The sequence below is a fragment of the Macrotis lagotis genome, chromosome 1 (assembly GCF_037893015.1).
Source record: "Macrotis lagotis isolate mMagLag1 chromosome 1, bilby.v1.9.chrom.fasta, whole genome shotgun sequence".
In the NCBI taxonomy this organism is placed as follows: domain Eukaryota; kingdom Metazoa; phylum Chordata; class Mammalia; order Peramelemorphia; family Peramelidae; genus Macrotis; species Macrotis lagotis.
The window spans coordinates 598,682,218-598,705,888 of NC_133658.1; the positions used below are offsets into that span (position 1 = coordinate 598,682,218).

Here is a 23,671-nt window from a genome sequence, read left to right on the forward strand (position 1 = left end):
CGCGCCGGCTGGCCCCGCGCCCGCTGTCCCCGCGCCGGCTGTCCCCGCGCCGGCTGTCCCCGCGCCGGCTGGCCCCGCGCCCGCTGGCCCCGCGCCCGCTGGCCCCGCGCTCTGGGCCGCCGCTTGGGCGCGGGCTGCAGGCGGCGTTTGGCGCCAGTCCAGTTGGGAGAAGGGGTTAAAGGGAGCCCGATCGGCCCGCGGAGGAGAGGGCGAAGCACGGTCCCGCGCGTCCCTCCGTCTTTCTAGAGGCTTCTCCAAGTTCATTTGGAATTACAATCGGGAAAGAGAAGGCGAAGGAGAAGCGCGGGGAGCTGAGGAGGGGGAAAGGCGCGGGCGGCGGGCAGCAACCGAAAAGTTGGAGGGGGCGGGGCCGGGCGGGGGCGGGGCCTGCAGGAGGAGGCGGAGGACGACGAGGAGGAGAAGGACTGCGGGCTTTGCAGGGAGGCAGAGCGAGGATGAGAGGCGGCGCGAGCGGCCGAGCGAGGCAGTGAGCGAGCGGGCGGGCGCGGGCGCGGGCGCGCGAGCCGGGCCGGGCGGGAGTGCGTGTGCCTGCGTCTGCCCTGCCTGCGCCGGGGCCGCCGCCGCTTGCGGTGCTGAGCTGGGAGCCCGGCGGCGGCGGCGGCGGCGGCGGCGATGGCGCTGTGCATGCCGGGCTCCGGTCCCCGTGCGGAGGCTGTAGGAAGCCGGGACTCCGAGTAGCGGAGGACCCGAGCCGGCCAGCCCGAGCCGGCGGCCGCCGCGGCGGCGTCAGGAGCCGCGGCGGGCGGGGGGCGGCGGCGGCAGCTGCCGGGGCGCGGGGGCCGCGGGGGCGGGGGGCTGCGCCCCGCTCGGCGCTCCCCTCCCCCCGCCACTTTCCCGGCTCGCCGGCCCGGGCCGCCGCCGCCGCCGCCGCCGCTCGGGAGGCGGAGGAGGAAGAGGACGCGGCTCGGGGCGACTTCGGGGGCCATCCGCCCACACCTCCCCGCCCCGGCCCCCCTCGGAGTTGGGCCGGGCCGCGCACCCCCGGGGGCCCGCCGGCCGGGGCAGAGGCTGCGGGGCGCCGTCCCCCCCTCCCCGAAGGAACGGCCAATCCCTGGGAGATGGTGACACATGAAGCGAGCCGGGAGGACCATGGTTGAGAGGACCAGCAAGTTCTTGCTGGTGGTGGCCGGCTCGGTGTGCTTCATGCTGATCCTCTACCAGTACGTGGGGCCGGGGCTGAGCCTGGGGGCGCCCAGCGGCCGCGCCCCGGCCGACGACCTGGACCTGTTCCCCACGCCCGACCCGCACTACGTGAAGAAGTACTACTTCCCCGTGCGCGAGCTGGAGCGGGCGCTCACCTTCGACATGAAGGGCGACGACGTGATCGTCTTCCTGCACATCCAGAAGACGGGCGGCACCACCTTCGGCCGCCACCTGGTGCAGAACGTGCGCCTCGAGGTGCCCTGCGACTGCCGGCCCGGCCAGAAGAAGTGCACCTGCTACCGGCCCAACCGCAGGGAGACCTGGCTCTTCTCCCGCTTCTCCACCGGCTGGAGCTGCGGGCTGCACGCCGACTGGACCGAGCTCACCAACTGCGTCCCGGGGGTGCTGGACAAGCGCGAGAACGCGGCCCTCAAGACGCCCAGGTAAGGGGGACCCCTGCCGCGGACGGGGCGCCCCGGACTGCGGACGTGCCCCCCCCCGCCATCCTTCCTGGGCGCACCCCCATTTCCTCATGGACATCCCTTCTAACTTAGCACCTTTCGTGAAATTCATTTACATCCCTCTTTTTTGACCTGTGGCCTTTCCTTTAGATTCTTTCACTTATCTCTCTCTTTTTCACCTGTGCCTTTCCTTTATATTCTTTTACTTACCTCTCTCTTTTTAACCTGTGCCTCTCCTTTATTATATTCTTTTACTTATCTCTCTCTTTTTTACCTGTGCCTTTCCTTTATATTATTTTACCTACCTCTCTTTTACCTGTGCCTTTCCTTTATATTCGTTTACTTATCTCTCTTTTTTACCTGTGCCTTTCCTTTATATTCGTTTACTTATCTCTCCTTTTTACCTGTGCCTTTCCTTTATATTCTTTTACCTATCTCTCTCTTTTTTACCTGTGTCCTTTCCTTTAGATTCTTTCATTTACATCCCCCTTTTTTTACCTGTGTCCTTTCCTTTATATTCCTTCATTTGTATCTTTTTTAACCTGCATCCTTTCCTTTATATTCTTTCATTTACATCCCTCTTCTTTTTACCTGTCCTTTCCTTTATGTTCTTTCATTTACATCCCTCTTCTTTTTACCTGTGTCCTTTATATTCTTTCATTTAGATCTCTTTTTTACTTGTGTCCTTTCCTTTATATTCTTTCATTTATATCTCTCTTATTTTATCCATATCCTTTCATTTATATACTTTCATTTAGATCTCTTTTTTTACCTGTGTCCTTTTCTTTATATTCTTTCATTTATATCTCTCTTTTCTTACCTGCACCCTTTCCCTGACCCTATTCTCCTTTCTGGCCCCCATCAACTCCCTCATCCCTTTTCTTTTGCTCCTCTTCCTCACTCTATGTGACCCATTCCTTCTCTTATTTCCTACCAAGCGCCTCTCCCCCTGCCTTCTCAGTTGAATTCCTCCCTTAATTTTTGTCTTTTCTTGATGTGCCCACATCCTTCTCAAAACCAGCCCTCACCTTTCCTCCTCATTGCTTCCCGGACAGTTTTCCCCTTCATTCCCTGTCCTCTGGCTCCCCCAGTCTATTCTATCATTTGGGGGGCTTCCTTTCTTTCTACCTCTCCAGTCATACCATCAGAGTGGCAGTGTTGGCTTTTCCTCAATTGAGACTTCTTGCTTTGATAAGAGAGTGCCTAGATTTTCTGTCCCTACCCTGAGCCCCCTCCCTGGCTTTTACAGGGTTCACCTTAGGGCATTCATGTGGGCCTCCATAGTCATGGTCAGGGTTCAGCTTTATAGCACTCATTCCCTCTCTAGACATTGCATCCTCCTAGAAGGGGTAACACAGGTTTTAAAATCCCTAGAGATTCTCCTCCTTCTTCCTTTCCATCTTCTTTTCAGTTCATTGATTCAAAGTTCTCTGAACTGGCAAGCTGTCCTCTTCACTTAAGTCTTTGTATTGCTACCACACACACACATACTGTATGTGTGGTTAGGAGGGGAGAGTGGGTTTCTACCTGCTTAAAACCTTGAAACTTTTCATTCACCAACTCACAAAAGTTAGAAACTGCTTCTCTGTATTATGAAGGATATGACCATGTGTCTTTCAGTGTCTGCAAGTCCCAGGCTGGATCTTTTCTACCCATTGACCTTTCTAATGCTTGCCGACAAATCTGATTTTCTGCCTCATGGAGTCAGTAAGCTTTTCTCGGGCTTCTGTCACCCTTTCTCATTTCACTAGGTCTCAGTAGCAGGGTTCTTGCACCCTGATCCCAGGGGACCGATGGAGGTTAAGGTATTCCCAAAGATTCAGTTCTTTCTGCTTTGTGTAGAAAGAACAAAGACTTGTGTGACAATTTACTCTGTATCACTGAGTTGGGGGCAGGGAGGAATTTACCTGTTCTGTTTGTCATTTAGTTAAACTCAAAATCTTAGGAAGAATTACCTTCAAGTCCAAAACCTTAGTAAAAAAAACAAGCAAACTAAACTATCTATCATGAGACCTTTTTCCAACTCCCCTACTGGCTGGTAGGTGATTTGTCTAGGCACTGACTTTTCTTTTAAAAAAAAAAAAAGAAAGAAAGAAAGAAATGTCTATCAGACTTAAAGGGATCCAACCTTTCTTTCATGTTAGTTGGTTCTCTGCATCAGGTAGAGACATGATCTAAGTAGAGAAGGCAGGAATCTAGCAGCCAGGGAATCCTGAAGAGGTGCTTATTAGCACCATGTGCCAGCTGATTTGTTTAGCTGTTTCTCATCCTTGGATTTGGGTTTCTTAAAAAGTGCCTTTTTTCCTTTTTCTTTCTTCCATTTTTTAGAGGTGAGGGATGTTTTGTGCTAGGGGTCACTTTGAGTGAGGGAATCCTGAGCTGTTAAGTAACTCACTTGTGAAGACTTTAGACCCACAGGGCTTGAGTGGTACCAGTTTCCTCATCATTACAAAAAAAAATAATAATAATTGAGTTTTTCCCTCCATTGTCTATGTTAATGTCAGGTTAGCTTTCTGGAGTGACCCCTGCCTGCCTGCCTGCCTGCATGCATGCATGCATGCATGCATGCATGCATGCCTTCTTTGGTGCTTCAAGTTTGGGAACAGGTCCAAGTGTTAGTTTTTCTCCGGCTGCCTTTTGTTTACCTAGCCCAGAGCTGTTTGCCTAAGGACTGAGTTTTCAGAAATGCATAGGCTGCTGTGATTTCTCCTTTGTTTGTTGTTACTGTCATTGACCTAGGTGTGTGACAGATTAGTTTTGGGGTACCTGCTGGCTCTAGATGGGGAGTTGCCTCTGAGTTAGGCTTATCTTAGAAGAATTATCAGTTGACTGGGTAAAGAGGTTGCATGTCCTCCCATGCTACTCCAGACTAATTTCAACAAGATGCCAATGAGATTAGGATACCGGAGCCAGACACTTTTTAAGAACATCCTTTTCTTTTATTTTCTGTAAGGATACTTTTCCATGTTGTCTTTTTTTTATATGGTAGCTCAGGGATAATCCTTTATTTTACTATGGAATGGCTACCAAGGTTGTTATAAACTCTGTAGTTTGGGGATCTGCTTTGTTGTTTGTTTTTTGCTTTTTAAACTTGGTATGAATGAATCCAGGGACTGTTGCCTGTTTTACTACCAGTGATATGCCCTTTCTAAAAAGCAGAATCCAATCTTAACTAGAGCACCTTCCTTTTACCCACCCTGCCTTTCAAAACTTGAAAGGTATTCAGCAGGGTCCACCTGCCAAAAGCCTCAGACTTTCCAAGGAATTGGGGTCTTATCATTATATAGGCTAGGCATGGTACATAAATTCCCAGTGTAGTTACACCCCCCTTTTATTGTTCTGGTGTTCCATGTTGGATTGAACAATAGGGGAAATCTTAGAACCATCAGAAGATCACAGGATTCTGTGTTCCAGTGACTGATCATCATTGAACAAAGCAGAAAAGGGACAGGATAGATGTGCTAACTTAGTAAACAAAGTCGGCTGATTGGACAAGAGCTTCAGTTGTTTCCTTTTCTTGTGGTTTTCTAAATCCTGACTTATCTATAAATGGGTATTGCTTTCTGACTGCCACTTCTCAGAGTTGTAGGGAGGAGGAGAAATGTATGTGCAAAATACATTCTTCTCCATCTTCAGAGACTTTACAGTCATTTGAAGTGATGTTGATGGTGAATCAGAGATATCTTAGTTTCACATCAGGAAAATTCTTTTTTTCTTTCTGTGAGGGGAGCTTCTGCAACTCAACCTCTTCAGACTAAATTTCATTTTGTGTAGAGTAGGTGATGGTCCCTTGCCTTAATTTTTCCCCCTCCACTAGGAGTAGCTCCACCTTGCTTACCGTGTGCTCCCTTTTGCAAACTACTCAGTTAGAAATATCAATCGAGGAATGGGAGAAAAGTTAATTGGGAATGGGGATGGGGCTAGGAGAAATTGGGGTTGGAAGAGAGACAATATCTTTGCAGGTCAAGTCACAAAGAATGGAGATCTCTCTTTAATCCTCCATCGTACTCCACAGGCCCCATTAATGGTTCAAGAACAAGTAGTTGGAAATGAGTTGTAATTAAGCAAAGATGAAACTGAACAATCCTAGGTCATTTTACCTACTCAATTGAGCAGGGTGTGAAAAGACTCCAGTTCACTAGTGTTTCTCACAGCCATGCATCACAGGGGTGGCCTTGAGATGATAAAGCATGATGTTTCTTTATAAAACTCAGTTTAAGTACTAGCGGGCATCTGCTTTGTAAAACTCTATGTGTTCTCCATCTCACTGGGACTATATTAGGGCTACCGTATTACTTTTTTCCCCCTCTCAGTTTAATTTCTGTTTCAAGTACTGGGTAGATTGCTTTTTTAATGAGCCTCCTCAAGAGGCTAACTTAATCTTGGCTTTGTATGTGCATAAGCTGGTCTGTCACCAAGGTTTACCTGCTGAGCTATTCATTGAAACATTTCACTAACCAGCGTTGAAGAGGTTGGGGAGATTGGGGAGGAAAGCCCCCATCTGTCTAGAGACCTAGGAGCTATCTAAATATGGAAAACACCCTTATGAATCCAGGGGAAAGCATGAGCTTTTGATGCAGTTTTTAGAAATCCTTTGTTGTCTGTTTTTGGAATACCTATATCAAGTCTCTCCTAGCTTCTTGTGACTTTTATTTATTCGTTTGAATTTTGGAAAGACAAGTCCTAAGAGATGCCCATAGTTGTTGTTTTTTCAGGGAAAGTGTGAACTTTCACAGTTTCTTATCCCTCGTTTTCTCTGGTGACTCATTTGCATTTGATAGGAGTTGGCTTATGCTTTCAGGAGCCTCAAAATACAGGAGATGAATGGAAATGGAAACATTTTATAATTACTTCCTGTGATGAAGCTTGGAAATCTTTAAAAATCATTAATATCTTTTTCTTGAGTAGTGGGGAACAGGGGAAGCAGGCATTTATATGTTAAGAATCGAATTGGCAAATGTTTGTCTTTCATTTTGTGTGGGTTGTATGCTGTCTAAAACCCTGGGTTGTGTCAATATTAGCCAGAGAGGTTTGGCTAATGTTCAGTCTTTTAGTGAAAAAGCCAGGCAAGTTTTGCTCATGATCTGACCATAGAGAGCTGTCACCTACACATAATGGAAATGCTAATAATTACTGGTCCTTAATGATGCCAATTTAGTGGTCATTCTTGCTTTGGATCCATGGTATTGATGTTGAAAGTTCCTTGGCACTCCCAAGTTCATATCAATGAGAGAATGTATACAGAGTGCTTTATAAACCATAAAGTGCTATGTAAATGAAAGCTATGATTACATAACTTTGTATAACATGGTACAATGGAAGCAGACTACCTAAGGAGATATTGTATAGATAAAAGAAATGAATAAAGAGTAGCTGTGGAGAATCACAGAGATTCACAATCCTGTCTCTGATACATATGGGATTGTGTGACTTTGGTCAAGTCACTTAATCCTCTAAACTTCCTCTTTGGCAGCATCCTTTATCAAAGTAATAGAAGCTCTGGTTAAAAAAAAAAAACTCAACAACTATTATTAGCCAGAAACCCAAGTTAAAGTTGATGTTAATTGTAACTTGGATTTTACTGATTGATAACTTATGAATAACTTAGCTCTTTCATCTCATCCCTCCTTTTCTTTTTCAAAGGGCTAAACTGTTGTTTTAAAAATTGTTTTATTGATCTTTTTTTAAACAGTATTCTAATTTCCCAATGATGCCATTCCTTCCAGTAGAACTTTTCCTTGTAACAAAGTACAAGTAAGCAAAACAAACACTCACAAAAACACGTACATTGACCATATCTGACAACTTATACCTCATTCCATCCCTATAAGTCCCATCTCTTAGGAGAAGTTGTTGAGGAATCACTTTCTCGAAATGGTTTATTTTAATGAATTACAATTTATAATATTTTGTTTTATTTTTTTTGAAATTATTGTTTATTGGAACTTTGGACTAACCTTGCCTTCACAGATCCTAGCTTCCCTGACACACTGAGATGTCTTCACTTGAAACCTCTTCTTAGACCATTCATTAGATTTAATTACATTCAAGTTGAACTTCCTTGGCAGCTAGGCAAGATGGACTAGGAATGATTATAATCGTTTTTGTTGCATATGATCCAATCACCCAGGAACTGCCATATTTAGTACTGCTACCTCCTTTTAAATAAAACATGTAGAAACAAAAGTTTTCTCCTCAATATACTATATGGCCTCTAGGAACTTAAATTGTTCCTTGTAACCTCCCTGTCTGACACATCAACATTCTTTGGTGAGTCATACTGAAAGAAATCCAAGGGAAGGAGTGGGGGTATTCAGGTGTTTAAGCATGAGTTATTCAAGACATGTGCCAGCTAATCTAGGGTAATAGTAGTATCAAATTCAGTCAGAAACAGATCTCCCAAGGCTGCATACTGTCTTGGAAAACCACAAATTAACATTATCTATATTGTATTGCATTTTTATTTTTGTTAAGCATTTCTCAATTACATTTTAATGTTAAGGTCCTGCTGCAGTAAAATCAGGAGTTTTTAGGCCAAAAGCTATGAATTTAACATCTCTGTTGTAGTAGGAGAGGTGAGGTCAAGAGAGGACATCTAAGGCTAAGATACCATCCTTATACTGAGGAAACTTACTTTATAAAAGTTGAGACTGTAAGAAAAGATAACTAAAAAATAAAATGTACAAGCAATAAGTTCTAGACTTCTGAGGAGGCAAAGATAGATATCTATGGTTAAGATATTATCATAAGGTTAGGGATTAGAGCTAGAAAGGATATAATATATCATCCAGTAATAGGATAACAGCTTTAGACTTGGAAGAGACTTTTAGGGTCTGTTTAATCCAAATTTCTTGTTTTTAATTAAGGAGGCTGAGGCCCAGAAATTTGATATAACTTGTTCAAAGTTCTGAAAACAGTAAATGATAGGATCTGAAATTTAAACTATAAAAAAAAAACACAAAGTAAGTAGATCATTCTTATTGTACTTAGAGAAATTCATTAGATATTATTTTGGGGGCTTGTATAAAAAAGATTAAAATGTTAACAGTTCTTTCTTTTTTTTTGAGGCCATGTATAACTTGGTTTTTTTATATATTCCATCAAGTTACCTTCCTTTTGCTTCAAAATTATATGGCCAAGAAGATCTCCCTAGGAACAATCTCTCATTCTTTGTCATTTTATTGTACTGGCCTCTCCATTTCTTCCATTTTCTTTTTTTGTAACTAAATTTTTTTCATTTAAAAAAGTTTCTCCTCATTACCCTTCCCCATTGAAAAAAAGAGAGAATAAATCTTGTTATTCAAATTGATATCTGTTGTTTTTTGACATCTTTTTTCCTCCTTAAAATCTATTCCTCCTCTTGCCAGTGAGGCTTCGAATTCAAATTCAGTGTTCTTTTCCACAATTCTGCCCTACAACATGCATCTTTGTTAGAGAAGTCTTCAAGGAAAAGATAAGACACAAGCTAGGCTTTGAAGAGTGTCAAGCTGCTCAGAAACACGATTCCAAGTTGTTAGGTTTTTAAAATTAACTTCAAAAAAAATTAGTGAGGAAGAAAATTTCCAAATCACTCACTGCCAACATGTTTTTAACACAGTGCTTCTGAATTGTGAGATGAGTTCTCTTCTATAACTCATGAAGTCTTTAAAATGTCACTGAAATGGTGAAACCAAATCTTCCTGTTCATTGATGTTGCTTGAGATTCATTTTCTTCCAAAGTATTTTAAACCAATAAACAGAATAGCACCAGTGTTGATTTGGGAGGGGGGAACAACATGGCCTGGAGTTTGACTTATGTAAAACAAACAGGCACAGATTCAGAATACCACCTGCACTCTCCAGTTTGTTCCAAGGGTCAAGGTTTTCTTTCTCTGCTAGTCATTCCCTGCATTCCTACCCCAGGCTGTTTCAGGCTGGATCCTATGATATACTAGATAAATATCAATTCTTGAATCATTGTGTAATAACTTTTCTTTTCAGAAAGGGGTATTTGAGAACTTATTTGTTTGTTATAAGAAAAAAAAACCTTCTGATCTTGGGGTCCAAGGACTGCAAAGAACTGAGTTCTGCCTCTAATACTGACTGAGATGATGGGCAAGTTTCATCATTTGTAAAATGGGTATAATAATCCCAGCCATACTTACCGCACAGGATTAGGAAGATCAGTTGATGTAATTAATGTAGGCAAAGTGTTTTGCAATTCTTCAAAGAATGTTAACTATTATTACCATCACTATTATTATTATATCATTATTATTAATATTATTGATGGCTGCATCTGGAAAAGATGTTGAAATGATTTGCAATTTAGAATTCTTCAGAAAAATATTTTTAGAGGAAAGGAGTATGATAGGAGATTGCTTTTAAGAAGAAAAAACAAGACTTTTATATCCCAGGACCTAAGGTGCTGTAGTTGAAGAAGAATTTGCTTAGCCTATAAAAGAACAGAGGAATATAGCCTTATAATTGTAGGGGATCTCAAAAGTGATCTGGGATAGCCCCTTCACTTTGTCCTTGAACTCAGGCTCAGAAGAACTGGATTTGAGTCTTAGGTATGTTGCCCCTTAATCTCTCTATACCTGTTGTCTCATTTGTAAATGAGGATGATAATGCTTACTCCATCTACCTCACAGGGCTGTCGAGAGCATCAGACTAAATAAATATGTGACACTGCCTTCCAATCCAGATAAACCTGAGGTGATATTTTTGGGACCATTAGGAAGGGCTCACTGTCCCTTGCCCCACCTGCTGGATGATGCCTGAAATAATTTCTTGAAATTGGAACAAAGCCTTTTATTCACCCTAAAAGATTTGTGGTACAAGCAGCAGGTGCCTTCATGTCAGTCAAAGGTTCTTTATCTTTTTTTGTCATATACCCAATTTGGCAGGCTGTAAAGATATGGATTCCTCAGAATGTTTTTAAATGAGTAAAATAAAATTTAGAAAATTAGAAAGAAAATATATTGAAATACTTGTCAAAATACTAAAAACAAAAGCAAACTAAGTTCACAGAATTGCTAGGCAGAAGCACTCAATGACTTAAATGCATAGAAAGAAGAGAAAAGAAGTCAGGGTTTTGTTGGGGATGAGGGAAACAGTGATAAGAACAAGGACAGGGAGCTGAAGATGTTAAAGGTCAATCCAACAATACTGGTAAAGGTCAGGCTACCCTGTATATAAGGAAAAGGGTTTAAGAGGATAGGAAAGAACTAACAAATCTCTGTTTTTCTGGAGGATAGGCGTATTCAGTTTATTTTTTTATATTCAGATTCAATCAATTATTTAGCACCTACAATGTGTTCAAAGGGCAGCTAGATGGAACAGTGAATAGAATTTGGAATCAAGAAAACCCAAGTTCATATCTGGCATGAGAGCTAGATGATCAGATGCAAGTCAATTAACTTTTTTTTGCCTTGGTTTCCTCATCTATAAAATGAGCTTGAAAAGGAAATGGTCAACCACTCTAGTATCTTTGCCAAGCAAACCCCAAATGGGGTCAGGAAGAGTCTGGTATGACTGAAACAATTGTATAACAACAATAAAAATCAAGGTACTATTGTATTTTATTATATTTTATTTATTTTTTGTTTTTTTGCAAGGCCACAGGGTTAAGTGACTTGTTCACGGGACACACAACACAACTAGGTAATTTTTCAAATTTTTATTTATTTTTGAATTTTATAATTTTCCCCTTAATCTCACTTCCCTCCCTCCCCCACCCTCCACAGAAGGTAGTCTGTTAGTCTTTACATTGTTCCATGGTATGCATTGATCTAAATTGAATGTGTTGAGAGAGAAATCGTATCCTTAAGTGAAAAAATAAAATAAAATATAAGAGACAGCAAAATTACACAATAAGATAATGGTTTTTTTTCTAATTTGATGGTAATAGTCTTTGGTCTTTGTTCAAACTCCACAATTCTTTCTCTGGATACAGATGGTATTCTCCATAGCAGATACTCCAAAATTGTCCCTGATTGTTGCTCTTATGAAATGAGCAAGTCCATCAAGGTTGATCATCGCCCCCCATGTTGCTGTTAGGGTATACACAGTGTCCTTCTGGTTCTGCTCATCTCACTCAGCATCAGTTCATGCAAATCCTTCAAAGCTTCCCCGAATTCCCATCCCTCCTGGTTTCTAATAGAACAATAGTGTTCCATAATGTACATATACTACAATTTGTTCAGCCATTCCCCAATTGATGGGCATTAACTCAATTTCCAATTCTTTACCACCACAAACAGAGCTGCTATTAAATATTCTTGTACAAGTGATGTTTTTACCCTTTTTTCATTAATTCCTCAGGGTATAGACTCAGTAGTGGTATTGCTAGATCAAAGGGAATGCACATTTTTTTATTGCCCTTTGAGCGTAATTCCAAATTGCTCTTCAGAAAGGTTGGATGAGTTGACAGCTCCACCAACAATGTATTAGTGTCCCAGATTTCCCATATCCCTTCCAACATTGATCATTGTCCTTTCTGATCATATTGGCCAGTCTGATAGGTGTGAGATGGTACCTCAGAGCTGCTTTAATTTGCATTTCTATAATAAGCAATTATTTAGAGCACAGCTAGGTAATTAAGTGTCTGAGGTCATATTTGAACTCAGGTTCTCTTGACTCTACCCACTGTACCACCTAGCTGCCCCAAGGCACTATTTTAAAGATAAAAAACCCAGTACTTCCCTAACCTCAAGGAATTCACAGTTTCCTTTTAAGGGAAGTACTTGGGAGGAGAGAACTGGAAAAGGAAATAACAGAATTTCAAGAAGACTTTCTGACTTAAAGCAATCTAAAATTTAGTTGACTATATAACTTTAACTCCCTTTGTTCCCAGTAGTCAATTCACAAGCATTTGTTAGGTACCGGCTACAGGCCAGGTGCTATGCTAAATGTTCGTGGTACAAAGACAAAAAATGCTATAATCCCTGCTCACAGGAAGCTTGTACTCCCCAGAAATGGCCCTGGGCTGTGATATCCAATTCACTGACTCTCATATTACTCCTCTTAAACGGGGTTTCATTTTTAGGCTATAATGCAGTGACTGGATTCGGGTGTTTTATATTGACATATTTAAAAGGAGATCTTTTTTTGAGGATAATTTAGTGTGCCCACTCTTATCCCTTGATTTACTGAAAAAATATTTGGCAAAATTCTCTTAAGTAGCTTTAGGAAGAAGCATTCTTTTCATTCTGAATGACAGTTGCTGATGAGATGAGTTGATGTCAGATGTCATTATAGAATTAGAGCAGTTATCAAAATAGCATTGTCCTTCCTGAAATTACTTTGTGTTCCTTTGAATATAATTCATAATCCCCCTCTCCCAAAAAAATGCAAGCTCTTGGAAGGTAAGGACTATTTCTTTTATTGTATTTATAATCCTAGCCCTAGCACTATATCTTGCACTTAAAAGAATTTTATTAAATATTTAATCAGAATTGTTGATCAGTGGCTTTTTTGGAACACAGCGCAAAGTGCTTATCATTCATACCTACTCTATCATACAACAAACCTCCTTTGGACCCAGATAGCTCTGGAGGAGAAAAATGAGACTGGTGACTTAGCATAGCACCCCCTCACTCAAATTCAATTCACCTGCTTATCATGGAATCACCTCCCTGATGTCATGATCTTCTTCCAGAATGAAGGACAAACAATATTTGTCCCATTTTTGTTTTATTGTATATTTTATTATTCCTATTTTACAGACGAGGAAAACAAAGACTGAGAGAGATTAAGTGACTTGGTCAGGGTCACACAGCTAAGCTAACGTCTGAGGTCAGAATGGAATTCAGATTTTTCCTGTTACTGTATCCCTTGTTCTATCCACTATTGCACCCAGCTTTCTTCATCAGAACACACACACACACACACACACACACACACACACACACACAGAGTTAAATAACAGTGGAAAACAATATGTGATTACTGGAGATATCATGTATGGAAATGAAATTAGACTTGGTGGGGGTCAGGAAATGTGTTCCATTCCCAACTGTATCATTTATCATCTGTAGTACCTTAGGTAAATCACTTAGCCTTTGGGCCTCATTTCCCTTGTCTATCATGAAAATATTCTGAATTCTAGATCCAATCATCAGGATAAAATTGAATATTACAAAGATGTGTGACTGTAGCCCTCAGAAGCACTCAATTAACATATGTTTATTAAGTAGGTATTGGATGAGCTCTGGTGGACTTTGGAGATACAGAAAACTAGAATAACAAAATTCTTATTCTCAGGAACAGGAATATTGTCTTTGCAGACAATTTTTAATACATAAATATATAAAATAAATAACAAGGTGTTTTTGGTGGTGAGGGACTAGCAGGTATTAGAATTTTTAATAAAACACCTTCATATAGGAAGTGAACTTTGAAGGGAAGAAATGATCAAAAGGAAGAGTGAATTCTAGCATGGGATACATCCTACAAAGATACAGAGAATGTTATATATGGGGGAAAGGGAAGAAATTAATCATCTATATGGCTTCTATCATGGGCAAGGTCCTGTATTAAGTATTTCTTTTGAAAATATTTTCTCATCCTATCTTCACAAATACCCTGCAAAAGCAGATGCTGTTATACCCATTTTGCAGTTTAAAGAAACTAAGGCAAACAGAGGTGATCTGGCATCACACCTCTTAAGTTCCTTTCAAGAATCAGATTTAGTGCTATCTCATGCAGTATAACTTTCGTGTCCCCTCTTTTCCTCTCACTCAAAATGTCTTTTGAATTTATTTTGTGTTATCTATGTACATTTTGTACGTTCTCTTTCTCTGTCTCTCATTTTGTTCCCCTATCTCCAAAAGAATATAAGTTCCTAGAAAACTAGGGACTATCTGGTATTGGGTTTCTGGCTTTGAATATCCAACACTTAGCACTGTGTTGGTCAAATAGTAGACATTTGAATAAATGGCTGCTGAATTGAAATTAACTGTGAAAAATAGATGGATGGACCCTTAGATTGACTGTGAAAAATAGGACTAGGTACTTGAAATGATAAGCAAAGGTAAAGAAGAAGGAATTACAACAGGTGAGTTTTTTGGTATGAATAAAGCCAAGAAAGAACAACATTTGTCATGGGGAATATATCAGAACTGAGGTTGGAAAGGTAAGATGCAGCTAGATTGTTGTAGAAGACTTTGACTGCCAGTTTAAAAAATTCCAACTTGATACTCTTGGTTAAGAATACTGATTGAACCATTGATTTTTGACTTTGTATTTCTAACTTCTAGCATGAAGATAGGAGACTTGTGAATAAATGCTTTTTTGACTGAATCAATCGGATATGTAGGAACAGGATGGTTACATTAGGTAAGCAATGATTTAGGAAGATGAAACTGGGAGGTGTACAGGATAGAATGAGGGGAAGAGGTCATAGGAGTATTAGAATTTAGCCTTTATAAACCATTGTATAGCATTTTAAGGTCTCCAAAGAGTTTCCACATACATTGTCATATCTGAGTCTCACAAAAATCCTGTGAAGTCAGTTCTACAGGGTATTCTCCCCATTTTACAGATAAGGAAATTAGATTAATTACTTCCATTGGAAGTCACACAACTAAATAAGTGGTACAGTGAAAAGAGGACTGGGTTTGAAACCATTGCACCTGGGTTTGAATCCCCCCCAGTAATATCTTTGTGACATTAAATTGCTAAACTTTTCTGAGTCTCACTTTCTTGTGTTTTTGTGCTCCTTGTCAGAATAAACATTTGAACTCCCATTTTTCTGATACTCACATTCAACAGTTCCCAAAAGCCGCCTCAGACCAGGGTGGATTAAAATGCTTCCTTGTTCCATCTGTGAAGGAAATTGCTATTAAGCAGTTAATACTGTAAACAATATTTTAAAAGAAGAAAATTGTTCAAGTACTTATGTGGTGGAGTGTGGTAGAGTGGAAAGAGTACTTGCTATATTTGCCATCAGAGGGCCTGGGTTTTAATCCTGAGACTGCTTTATAACTTTGGGCAAATCATTTCACCTTTCTCTTTTCATCTCTAAAGTAAGTAGGTTGGATTAGAGGACCTCTCAAGTCTTTCCCACTCAATTCTATTTTCTCTTCTGAATACCAATTATCTGCTCTTTAAAGTGAATTACTGAAGATGGATTCTAATACATTGTGGACCAATAAGGAGTCATTGTGTGTCTTTTAAAAGAGAGAACATTTAAACAGGCATTTAAAATTATTATATAATAATTCAACTTTTCCTTAGTTCAGATTGATCTCCCAATTGTTGGAGTTTTACTTTTCCTTTAGTTTTTTTAGTTTTAGTTTTTTAAGTTTTCCTTTACTTTTCCTTTCCTGACTTACTTTTGATCAGTTAGTATCTGAGTTTAGCTCACCTGATTTCTAAGGCTAAACAGATCATTAGAGTTGGCATCATTGAAAGAAACTGCAGTTGACTAATGAGTACTTAACATCAGAAAAATGACCAAAATGGTTGTCTAGTACATGGATGACAAATCCTATGTTCCGGATTCATTTATTAACTTACTCAGAGCAAGATATTTATTTTCAATGCTTTATCTTTTTAATTTATAATACAAGCTTTTCTATAATATAGTAAAATAATAAAAACGTGATTGCACAAATCTATTGTGTGCAACTTGATACTCCTTTTAAATGTAAATTTCTTTTTTTCCTTTCCCCAGAGATGGCTACCATAAGACGTGTGTGTGTGTGTGTGTGTGTGTGTGTGTGTGTGTGTGTGTGTGAGAGAGAGAGAGAGAGAGAGAGAGAGAGAGAGAGAGAGACGCTGAGTGTGTATGTGTGTGTGTGGGGGGGATTGTCTTTGCCATTGAAGAGTTTTGCAATTTCTGGGATTAGGTGAGGAGTTGGGGTGAAAACAACATATCAGTCAATATATGAGGAAATGCCCAAGTAAGAAAAATAAAGAGAAAAATCACCATGACCAGTTCCTGAATTGGACCTTAAAGATTTGAATAGTAGAGAAGATCTGGGTGGGTAGGCATTCCAAATGAGGTAGTAGCAGCAGTCTTCCCAATAGTCTGATGTGGTGGGTTTGGTGTGGGGTTGATACTTGGGAAAAGTTTGTTTTTCTTTGGAAAAGAAAAACAAAAAGAATGAAGCACTTACCTTGAAATCCAGACTGAAACCCTGAAGTTTTTTCCCAGTGAGCTTTAGGGATACCCCTCAGAATAAACAAAGGCGAGACAGTCTCCACCAGTCAAATTCCCTAGGAGCTCTTTGATTGCTTGCTGTAAGTTTCTTTGTAATATAGGCAGTTTTCCTTCTGATTGCTTCACACAAGAGTTTCTTTGTTTTTGGTTTGGTGGTGTTTTTTTCTTGTGGTTTTGGTTCTTGTTGTTTTTGGTGCCCATCATGCCTCAACTCCAAAAACCAATACAATTGAATGAAAATAAAGAAATTTAAGAGTGACCTAAACAGTCTTAAATTCTCTAATGATGCTGCCTTTTCCCAAGAAAGTTTTGAATACATTTTTATTTTTTTAATTCACTTGAGTTGTGACTTACTTGAGATCTCTGGCATTTTTATTAAAAAACATTTATAAGGAGAAAGGCCTTATATCTTTTGAATAGTGATGGTTGGAAAAAAAAAACTTTTTTTTTGATATTTCCCATCATCTCTTTTTCGTGTGTGTGTCTACTCCCTTTCACTGGAGCTCTTAAAAGGAGGTGTTTGTGAGCTGTGGACAAAGACATTAAAACTTAGCTTGATTACTCTGTTTTGAACCAACCCGTGCCCTTGAAATGCTGAGCCTCGTCAAAAAAAAAAAAACTAACCCTTTTTTAAAAAAAATCATGCCCTTTGTGCACAGAATTAAAACCTCTTAAGAAATTCTGCATGAGGAAGCCCCGAGTTTAGCAAGACCAAAGGTTCCAGACCTCTTCAGGATAATTCAAGGGAAGAGAGAATAAATTGACCTTTAAATATCCATAGAGACCCATCAGGGAGAGGGAACAGGAGCTGAGTCTTGTTGGATTGGAGGAAGTATTCACTGGTTGGCATCTATGACCTTATTCTGATTTCTTTTGTATTCTTAGGGCAACAATTCTGAAGACAATGTATTTAATATATTTAAAGACTAAACTTTAATTCCTCTAATCTAGGATTTTGCCTCTGTTATCTTTTTAATGATGACCCTGAATCATAAAATAAAAAAAGTAACAAATGATGATTCTTGGGATGTCATGGCTGATCTTCTATGATATATTTTCAAAAGATTAGGCACAGGCTTGAAACAAATTTGTTTTTCTTAATAACCCTGTATGTTTCTGTTACCCAGGATAAATTACCTAAACCTGTTTTGACACTATGTATCTTCTGTCTCTACCACCTCTTGGGATAATGAGGTTAATAAATTGACTTCATACTGTGTGAACTGTACTTCTCTTAGGGGAGAGAGTGTCAATGTTCAGAAATCTTTTAAATATCAGTTCATTTCAACAAGCACCAAGGATATGCTTTATGCCCATTTAATACTGGGGCTACATTTTGTATATCATGTCATAATTGCCTTCAAGGTTCTTATGGTCTAATTGGGGACAGAAGACCTGAGCATAAGTAGCAATACAAGAATGAATTACAAAATCTGTGTTGTAAACCATATGGCAATGGGAGTTCAGAGGTGAAAAAAGCTTAGGGGGAAAAGGGCACTAATTTTGGACTTCAGGTTCTAATCCTGCCTCTGTAGCAACTCACAATAGGGAGAAAAAAGGGGAAAGGGAGAGGGAGAATTTGAAACTAAAAATTAAAAATAAGAATTTGTTTTAAAAAACTGACCGTTTCCTCATCTGAAAAAGAAGGGTATTGAACTAGATGATCAGTTTTTAAGGAGCCTTTCTTTTCTAAATCCAACTGTGTGGTTAAGAAAATCTTCCTGTAGGGGGGAGATCTTGAGCTGGACATTGAAAAATAGTTAGGATTTGTATAATAATAATTTTTAAAAATCTCATTTGCGTATTTATTTTTTATATTTAAATATTTTATTTATTTATTTTTCTGGCCACATGCAATGAGTTTTCAAAAAAAATCATTTTTACAAGGTTTGAGTTTTACATTTTTCTTCCTTCCCTTCTTCTGACCCCACAAAAGAAAGCAATTTATTTTAGTTTATATATGTATAACAGTGCTAAACATATTTTAATACTAATCATGTTGGAAAAGAAGAATCATCACTTGTATATTTCTTATAAAGTTTTATAGTCTGCTTTCCTCATCACCACTTGTCAATTATTATCCCCATTTTATAGACAAGGAAAATCAAGATGCTATAATGTTAGATGCTATTCAACAAAGGTCTGATTTAATTTAATAAACTTTTAAGTGCCTACTCCTTGTTAGGCATGAGATAGTAAGATAAAAATAATATACTTCCTTAGCCTCGTGAAGTCTACATTTTATCCATTTAGGTGCATAGTAGAGAAATCTTGATATACCAGAGGGAGTGAAGAAACCAATCTGACAAGAGGGTTCACATTCAGGGGATAGTGGGGTACAAAGTTAGATAGATGGGAGACATAGCCTGTAGAATTCTTGAATTCTTGTCAGGTTTTTGGGTTGAGAGCTCAGGTGACATATTCTTTTCTATTGCATGTTGAAGTCCAGGTTATATTACCTGTGGGGCAGAATGTGAAATTTGAATAGGCCTTGCCAGTGTGAGAGGACTTCAGCCTAGTACAAAGCACAAGACAATAGCTTCTGACCCAGAATAGCTAATCTCCCAGAAAGGAACAAACTTCAGAGACCAGAGTCAAAGCCCTAGGTATGATAATAACTGGCGAAATATTCTTGTGACTGACTCCAGTATATAACTTTCTCCCATCTCTAACCTAGTCTTTAACTGAGGCCAAACACAAGTCTTTTGAATTGTTTGTTATAGTCTTTGTGAATGCATGAATACAAAGAAACAATATATATTTGGGTTGACTATCCCTCACTCTATCCCATAGAGTCACACTGGTGTGAGCAGCTGCTGCCTCTATTTGCATTAAAAAAAAAAACTCAAGGGGAGGAAAATCAGAGAGCAAATCAATAATTGTTTTAAAAATATAGTAATTGAAGGGATTAAAATCACTGGAGTTAATTGTTTGCAAAATTGTAGAGCAATTTCTGCCCCTCAATTTCCCTTGAAGTTTTTGGCTGCCTTGAGTGACCCACCTCCATAATTCTCAGTTAGCTAATCATCTTGACTTGAATCTCTCTCTCTCTCTCTCTCTCTCTCTCTCTCTCTCTCTCTCTCTCTCTCTCTCTCTCTCTCTCTCTCTCTCTCCCTTCCCCCTCCCCCCTTACACCCATGCCTCAGACTTTATTTTCTTTTGCTAGTGGTACTTGTGGCAGATGTGTGGGTAGTTGGAAGGACTGTGGAGGAGGGCAGGGTATGCTTCCTGGCCTGGTTGAAGGTTGTTTTTGTTTAATTCCAAATCCTTCCAGAGCTGAGAAAAGAGTCAAGACCATTCCTTTTTAAGAAGAATTTTTACCTCTATCTTCTCACCTTGAATTGGTAGAAGAGAAGAAATTTTTGGCTGTCAGCAGCAAGTAGGGACACACAGAAGGATACAAAAGAAAGGGCTCTGAGAGAAATCAAATTCAGGGTCACAGAATTCATGCTCCACAGAATCCATTCCTTTCAAGACAAAGTTCAAATTTTATTTTCTTCCCAAACCTGATCTTCTCAACTGATGGCATCCTTCTTCTCTACTTCCCTGTCTTTTACTACTTTGTTTTTATTTACTCATTCATTCATTCATTCATTTATTCTCCTTATATTTATTCTGTATATACTTAGTCCTTATTGCCTTCCTCATTAGAATATAACTTCTTTGGGAATAGAGATTATTTTATTTTTATCTTTGTATCTCCATTGTCTAGCATAGCATCTGGCACATAGTACCTAGTTACTTAATAAGTACTTATTAATTTATTGATCCTTTTAGAGAAAGGGATTCTAAACCTAGGGTCCTTGAACATTTTAAAAAATCTTTATAATTGTATTTCATTGTGATTCATTTCTTTTAAAATTCTATGTATTTTATTTTATAAATTTAAAATCATTATTTTAAGAAGTGGTCCATAGACTTCAGTAGAGGGATCCAAGACACACTCAAAATGTCTTAAGAACCTGTGCTCTAGAGACAAACAGTAGATGGCCTCATAGGGAGGGAGGAGAGAGAAAAATAATTTTTAAAAACACAGGAAAAAATAACTCAAAATGCATTAGCCAGGGGCATGTCAAAGTAGACCGAGCATGGGCCCTGGAGTCAGGAAGACTTGAGTTCAAATTTGACCTCACATACTTAGTAGCTGTTTGACCCTGGACTAGTGACTTAACCCTGATTGCAGAAGGAAGAAAGGAAAAGATGCTTAGCCAGTTTAGGATCCCATAGTAGAGAGGTTACACAAACCTACATTCCTCAAGACATTGGCATGATAGCATACCATAGCAAACTGATTACATGAGATCAGCAAGAAAGGGTTAAATAATGCCTAGTCTGTTTTGTTTTAAAAGGAAAGGAAATATATGGTGTATTTTATAAAGATTAACATTTAAGGGGCAGTTCGGGGTGCAGTGAATAGAGCACTGGCCCTGGAATCAGGAGGTCCTGAGTTCAAATTTGGCCTCAGACACTATGTGATCTTGGGCAAGTCATTTAACCCCATTGCCCCGAAAAAACCTAAAAAAAAAAGAAAGCTTAACATTTAAATCTAATGATAATAAAGTTGGTATTTGAAGAGAGAAGCTTTAGCTACCCAATAAAATTGCTTCTTCCTCACACTAGCAGATAAATGAAATGCTACTCTGCAGAAGGGCCCATTACAGCTTTTTCCAACAACTCAAACTTTTTTTTAACTTTAGACTGGTGGGGACCTTGACCTCTTTGTCCTTCCCTTAGTTTATCCAGAGAATGGTGCTGAAGGACAGAGGCATATTATCCTGTCTTCTTCCCTCCCCACCCCCTTAGATTTTATTGTTAAAAAGAGGAGGGAGGAGGGGCAAATAGTACACAAAATAAGAAGATGCAAAATTAGAAAATATAAAAAGACTGATGAAAAAAGAAATACATCATCCCTTTTATTGTTTTACCACTTTGCTTGTCCATCATCTTGTTCAGTCCTCACTGCTTCCCTGTGAGGAAGAAAAGACAAGGATTCTCTTCTTCATCTGAATCCTAATCTGTAAAATTTATTCATTCTTTAAATAATAATATATTAAGTACCAACTATGTGCACACTGACCATATTAGATTCCCTTCCCTTAAGGAGTTAGTAGGGCATCTATATTGTTCTGGGCCATCTTTCTGCTGGCCTGGGAGCTTAAATGTAAACAACATAGTCAAATGTTTGATGTAAATTTAATTTAAGAATGGGGAAAGACTTAAAAGTATGAAAAAGTGATTGGAGAAGGACAAAGAAGCTTACTTCCTAGACAGAGACTCAGCTCACCCCTGTTGTCCCTGTTCCCTTATCCTCCCTGAATTAGAGCAAAGACTCATAGACTATTTATTACAGTTTAAAAGATTCTTAGAGATTAATGTGATATATTATAAGGGAACTGAATTTGGAATTGAGATTTGAATCCAGCCACTGCTTCTTGCCCTCTCTGAGCAAATCACTTACTCCCCTAGCCACTATTTCTCAGATTCTTTTTTTCTGTAAAAAGGGGGTTTCCAAAGGGTGTTGGACTAGATGATCTTCTCCCCTCCACTTTCAATTCTGAAAATTTTAATCAGACCCTATTAATATTTGATAGTGTGGAAGACTTGAATCCATGTCACCTGAGTTTGGACTCATTTTACCAAATCCAGATTTTTTTTTTCCCTTTTCCTGGACACCTGGAGGCAGGCTGACAGGAACCGATTATCCATTGCCTGTCATCAGCTGCTGAGTTTGTCTTGCCAAGCTGCATGTTTGACTGGCATTTGTGCTGAGGCTGCATGATACTAGATAAGCTACTGGTTTCTTTTGAGCCTTAGATACATCTGTGAGTGTATTTAGTGATTGTTCGTTTCCTTCTTCTGTCCATTGGGACTTTCCCTGTTGTTTTTGAATGGGAGGAGGGAGTGGAGGAGCAGGAAAGGTGAGGAGTGTCATCCAGGTGGGGCAGTGGGATTGCCCTTGTTCAACTGAGCCAATTTGTGGTTGTTCTTTTGGTTGAATGATTGGAGTCTATCTGTGCCTCTGAGTGTATATTAGACTATTTAGCTCCGTAGCATCTGGGCATTTCTAGTTTCATTCTTTCTCTTTGTTCCCTGGTTTATTGATTGGAGGAGACACTTCCTGCTGGTATATTTCACTTCATACAATTATCACTGTATTCCTTCAGAAATTATTTATGAATTTTGTGTTGTTGTTGTTGTTGTTAATAAAATGTTAGGGGATGATTACTACTGTGAAGATCCCCTGAGGCAATGGGTCAGGAAGATCTGAGTTTAAGTCTTTTTAATATTTACTATGTGATTGTGGACTGGAGGGCAGAACTCAGAGGCCATGTTTCAATGAAGGAGCTGACCATGTATCAGTAGAAAGTTTCCTCACTCAGGGAATTCCATATGCTAGTGCAGGTCCAGATTCTGTCCCTTCAGCATGACTTTCTTTAAAGTAAAGAGTGTATAAGCCAGATACTGCTCTCAATTTATCTGACTTGTTCATTTGGAAGTCTGTTTCTCAAATAACAATAGGCTGTCAGATCTGGGATGGGTAATAATAGAAGTCCATATTTATATGATATTTTAATATTTACAAAACACTTTCCCTAGAATGGTTATTCTAGGGTAAAGTGGTATTGTCTCTATTTTATCAATGAGGGGATTGAAGTTTGTATAGATTAAGAGATTTGTCTAATGCTGCAGCTTGGCAGAGTTATAGCCTTGATTGGAACCCAGGGCTTTTGACTAGGTCTAGGACTCTTGATATGATACCATTATGTCTCAGTTTTTCATAGAGATCATTTAGCTCAGTATCCTCATTTTATCTGATGATAAAACTGAACCTTAGAAAAGTTGTGATATTGGTGGCATTCTCCTGACAGGTACCCTTTCTTCTGTACATGGTATGCTA

General features: G+C 39.6%; 1 protein-coding gene across 1 annotated transcript in view; it reads left to right on the top strand.

Annotated features, from left to right (window-relative positions):
- The first annotated feature begins 878 nt into the window (after positions 1 to 878).
- Positions 879 to 23,671, top strand: part of HS6ST1 (heparan sulfate 6-O-sulfotransferase 1) — a 292,056-nt gene continuing 269,263 nt past the window's right edge. The window contains exon 1 of the mRNA XM_074214910.1: positions 879 to 1,607. Within this exon, the coding sequence (XP_074071011.1) occupies positions 1,090 to 1,607 (518 nt within the window). The 5' untranslated portion in view covers positions 879 to 1,089. The remainder of the gene's footprint in view (positions 1,608 to 23,671) is intronic.